The sequence below is a fragment of the Tupaia chinensis genome, unplaced genomic scaffold, assembly GCF_000334495.1.
Source record: "Tupaia chinensis unplaced genomic scaffold, TupChi_1.0 Scaffold000047_1, whole genome shotgun sequence".
Lineage (NCBI taxonomy): Eukaryota > Metazoa > Chordata > Mammalia > Scandentia > Tupaiidae > Tupaia > Tupaia belangeri.
The window spans coordinates 8,118,364-8,123,454 of record NW_006159505.1 but is presented as its reverse complement, the minus strand read 5'-3'; the positions used below and the strand labels follow the sequence as shown (position 1 = coordinate 8,123,454).

At 42.1% G+C, this 5,091-nt stretch overlaps 1 protein-coding gene across 2 annotated transcripts in view; it reads right to left on the bottom strand.

The window, feature by feature from the left end:
• Positions 1-5,091, bottom strand: part of LOC102494001 (actin-85C) — a 58,443-nt gene continuing 53,352 nt past the window's right edge. The window contains exon 14 of one of the 2 annotated variants that reach the window (XM_027774454.1): positions 1-728. In XM_027774454.1, coding sequence (XP_027630255.1) covers positions 660-728 — 69 coding nt within the window. In that variant the 3' untranslated portion in view covers positions 1-659. Of the gene's footprint in view, positions 804-5,091 lie in introns of both variants that reach the window. The other variant, XM_027774451.1, reaches the window with a different exon arrangement.

The window sequence follows — 5,091 nt, the reverse complement described above, 5'->3', positions numbered from 1 at the left end:
AAACTGTGCTGTGCTTGCGTGCAATGGGAGTATCCACGCTTTTCTCATCATGTGGGTATGTTGACTGATGACTGGATGGCACTTCTTGGTCTCTTGTGATTAAGTTGAACCTGTGACTTGTTCTGGCCAATCAATCACAAGATGTTCTTTCTTCTGGGCTGACACACTTAGACGATAATGTAAGACCCAATTAGGTCTTCATAACAGAGCACTCTCATGCTTATCCACAATGATGACAGTGTTCCAGATGGCATCTGCTCTGTTAGCAGATTCAGAGTGAAAATGATGCCTGAAAGTCCTGTTAACTTTCAATGGACATGCAACACAAGTGAGAAATGGGCTTTTGTTTTTGGCACTAAGATTTGGGGGATGTTTGTTACTGCAGCATAGCTTAGGCATCCCGACTAATTCACAGGGAGAACCAGACAGTCCCTCCCCTCTACTACTCTACATTCATATAGTAGGTGTCCTAAAACACTGCCAGCCTTGCCAGTCAAGGAGGCAGACTATATCCTTTTTTTGCCTTTTTTATTGCAGTCTGGAGGAGGAGGGGCTCCTGTGTTTGCCTTGGTTCTGAGCTCTGATCAATTCAGCCAAAGTGAGGCACAAAGTGAGGGGTGGTGATGATGGCATAGGTGATGGAGTTCTGAAAGCCATGATCAGAAGCTCCTTCTACTGATGATGGAGGAGCCAATGTCCTTATAATCCTTGCTGGTGATCCACATGTCCTTGAATGTAGAGAGCGAGCACAAGATGGAGCCACCTACCCAAGCTCCATATACAGCATATGGACAGGTAGACACCTAGGCAGGGTTGAGGAGGCAGAAGAGAGCAGAGGAAGGCAGATAAGGGACATGCGGATGAAGTGGAAGGGTCAAAGAGGAAAGAGAAGAGAAAGAGAGAGAGAAAAGAAATCAAAATAAAATATGACTTTAAATTGGCCATACAAAATGCCTAACCTCTGAAGGAACCTCAGAGACAGTCATTTCTCTTTCCTAGAAAATACAACTTATTATTAACCATTAAAGACGATAAAGAGTCCACATTTCCTTATGCAGCTTTAAACTTGGATAAAATGAACAAGAGCACAGAAGACTTATACTCTTGGCATTTAAAACCATACACGTTATACTTACACAAAGATTATGGATACAGCATATGACTTTTATGGTAAAACAAGAAAATACAGAAAAGCAAAATCAATGAATCAATTACCAATAATCAAGCACTCTAGCGAAATCCCTTCTACATTAAGGTATTTTTTTTTTTGAGTGGGGGAGGTTTATGGTTTGTGCCATAGGACACATGCACCTATGGGAGAGAGACAGAGAGAGAGACAGTGAGAGGAAAAATGGGAACTCAACCCTCCTCCAGGGGGGAAGGCCGTGCCATAATTCCTTCTCCTCCATTCTCCTCCTGGGATTTGGGGCATGCACACACACACACACACACACACACACACACACACCAGGGTAAATTCAAGCCACCAGATCTGGGACTCAAACCATAGTCAGCCATGTGGAGTCCAGCACCTTAACCACCATGCCACCTGCTGGCCCTGAGGTGAAGTTTTTTAAGACTTTCTCTCACCTTGCTTCACTTTTGCTTTCATACTCAAAATCTGTCAAGTATATCTCTCCTTCAGAGTCTACTCTAGGAGAGAGAAGAGTGCATCTTACGGCCAGTCAAGTCACCTCTGGGCAGTGAGGAGGTAAAAAAAATCTCCATGCCCATTTGTCAAGTGGGGCCACTAAGGCTCAGTAAGGTTAAAGTCACTTGTTTAAGGTCAGACAGGTGTCATTCTTGCATCTTCACTAATGTTTCTTTTTTTTTTTTTTTTTGGAGAGGTTTTCACTATAGGGCGCGTGCGCTTGCCAGACAGACAGGGAGAGACATAGAGACAGAAAGCAAGAAATCACCCCCCAGAGGGGATGGTCATGCCGCAATCCCTTCTCCTCCATTCTCCTCTCGAGATCTTGGGCACGCACACACACACGCCCAGTATGAGTTTTAAGCCACCGGGTCTGGGACATGAACCGCGGTCGACTACGTGGGAATCCAGCAACATAGCCATTACACTAACTGCTAGTTCCTTCACTAATGTTTCTTAACACTCTTAGGTATATAATAATAGAACATGTTTATTATTCTATGACAAAGGAAGGCAAATGCATTACTGCAGTGATCTGTGGGGGAAAATCTCTAATGGGATTTGGAAAGCCCAAGTCCCTGGCAAAGGTGGGAATAAGGGAAAAGTTCTCAGACCCAGTTACCCGATGCCCATTGGCTCTGTTGCATCACAGAACTACACCTGGTATGGAAATCACTTGCTGGTATTTGATACTACAACTTTTTAACATAAAAGAGAGAGTAGGCTGGCTCTGTGACCTGATGGCCAGGGCAGCTAGATCTCACATGGATGCATCTGTGCTGTTTGGACCCAGTAGCTCGAGGAACATGCCGGGCACATGTGCATGCATGCCCAAATCCCAAAAGGAGGGAGAGATGGAGGAGAAGGGATTGCATTATGACCATGCCCCATGGGGAGTGCTTTGTCACTTTCCTTTTATGTTTCTCTCAGGTTAGTGCATACACCCTCTGGCAAATAAATACAATAGAGACCTGATGTGGGTATTTTTGACAGGGTCTCACCACATCATGGTGACCCCAGCCTCCCTGTTAGTTGGGACCATAGATGTCCACCTGGCCTGGCTTGTTTAGGTTGGGCTGGAACCCAGGCCTCCCATGCAGCCTCAGCTATCGTACACCAATGCCCTCCTGCTTTCATTACCATGTGGTTGGGCCTATCACTATAATTTTAAGAAAAATAAAAAAGGAAAAGAGTCGTAAGTAAAAACAGCTTGTTCAAGGGTCAAGACCTCAGGCAGAGAAAATTGCTGATGCAAGTGCCCAAGACCTCTGTTCTATCCTTCCTTCCACTGAAGCATCATGTACCCCACCTGAGTCTTATCCAAAACACAAGCAAAGAAAACTGGAATGATGTACTCATTAAAATAAATAAATAAATAAATAAATAAATAAATAAATACCTAAAAATTATCAACAAAAAAAAAGCCAAAGAAATAGAATAAACTATTATAAAGATATTAAGAAAAAGAAAAAGAAAACAACAACAAACACTTCCCCCCAAAGTCGACGCGCTAGAGGGGATGTGGGTATGAAGCTGTCTTCTCTACTCTGGGTTTGAACGTTTCTGTGAGTAATTTGGCCATACATCCGAAAAGCCTTAATTTTTGCATATATTTATGGTTCTGAAAATCCACAACCAGCAATAGATTCTAAGGATAAAAACAAAAACTCTAAATAAAGAAAGAAAAATATCATGCTGGGCATGCACTCAGGTACCCAGGATCTGACAAGCTAGAGGACTGGAGAATAAGGAGCAAGCATGACAGACCCTATGGAGAGTGCTCTCCATTCTCTCTCTCTCTCTCTCTCTCTCTCTCTTTCTCATATTCAATCTAGTGTATCATAATTAATAATGGCCAAGATTTTAGCACCAGAACATCCATTACAGGGTGGTTTGGGTTGTTGGAAGAAACAATTACTTAGAAAGTTGGTCCCACTGGAATTAGCTGTTTTTTCGAGGTGAGTAAATTTGTTTAAGGGAGAACCTATTCTAGTGAACAATTACATGACCTTTATGGATGATTGCAAGTGAACCTACCTCCCTATTCCTTACAGAGATGGCCTAGATAGGAGAGGAATTTAGCAGAGAGGAGCTAAAATACAACAAATATACAGGAAATGAACACTACATTCAAGCTTCACATGGAGAAGAGATTTATGGGAGGGGGATGCTGGTGCTGGTGAAGATTCAGAGGCATAAAAGAGCTTGGACCAGAGCACAGTCCAGCCATACCTGGAAGGACAAAGACGACCCAAGGAATCCCATTCCCTCTCTTTCTCATATTCAATCTAGTGTATCATAATTAATAATGGCCAAGATTTTAGCACCAGAACATCCATTACAGGGTGGTTTGGGTTGTTGGAAGAAACAATTACTTAGAAAGTTGGTCCCACTGGAATTAGCTGTTTTTTCGAGGTGAGTAAATTTGTTTAAGGGAGAACCTATTCTAGTGAACAATTACATGACCTTTATGGATGATTGCAAGTGAACCTACCTCCCTATTCCTTACAGAGATGGCCTAGATAGGAGAGGAATTTAGCAGAGAGGAGCTAAAATACAACAAATATACAGGAAATGAACACTACATTCAAGCTTCACATGGAGAAGAGATTTATGGGAGGGGGATGCTGGTGCTGGTGAAGATTCAGAGGCATAAAAGAGCTTGGACCAGAGCACAGTCCAGCCATACCTGGAAGGACAAAGACGACCCAAGGAATCCCATTCCTACATGAGGTCAAGAACCTAACTGAGGCATATTATCATATTTTAGCTTATTTTCCATTCCAGGCTAAGCAGTAGCCCTCCTTTCTGATTTAATAAAAGTTCACATATAGAGCCCTGAGTACCCTGGAGAGCTGGGGTAAGAGGGCATAACAGAAACAATGTCCGAGGAGATCCGGGGACTCATGAGTGAGAAGACAGGAGAGTACTAGTTTCTAATATTATATAAAAGTTCGTCGTGTTATATAAGATGATCTGGAGGGCTACAGACTTAGCAAGTAAGGTTTTATAATATTACATACATTTTTGTAATACTATATAACATTATATCAAAAGACAGACTTAGGAAGTGCAAGAGTAGGTGGGATATGGTTTTCTATTATAAATATGTGCAAAAAATATGTACAATTTATATAATATATAAAGAGGACTGCGATCTTAGGAAGGAAGGAGATGAGTAACAGTTGTTTGGTATTATATTAATTTTTGTGTCATATACAAAGCAGGCTAAAGATTTGGACAGTGAGCCAGTAGAGCATTATTTTTGTATAACATTGGTTGATGCATTTGTCTTTCATGGAATTTCTGACTCTTCCCTATTGCTTTGGAGGAAAGGCAGACATTACCCAGAACAAGGGTTGTTGCTGTGCATTCCCTTTCGAATGACACCCTTGTCGACACATTGAGTGGATGCTCAAAGGACTAAGGAAAGATGATTG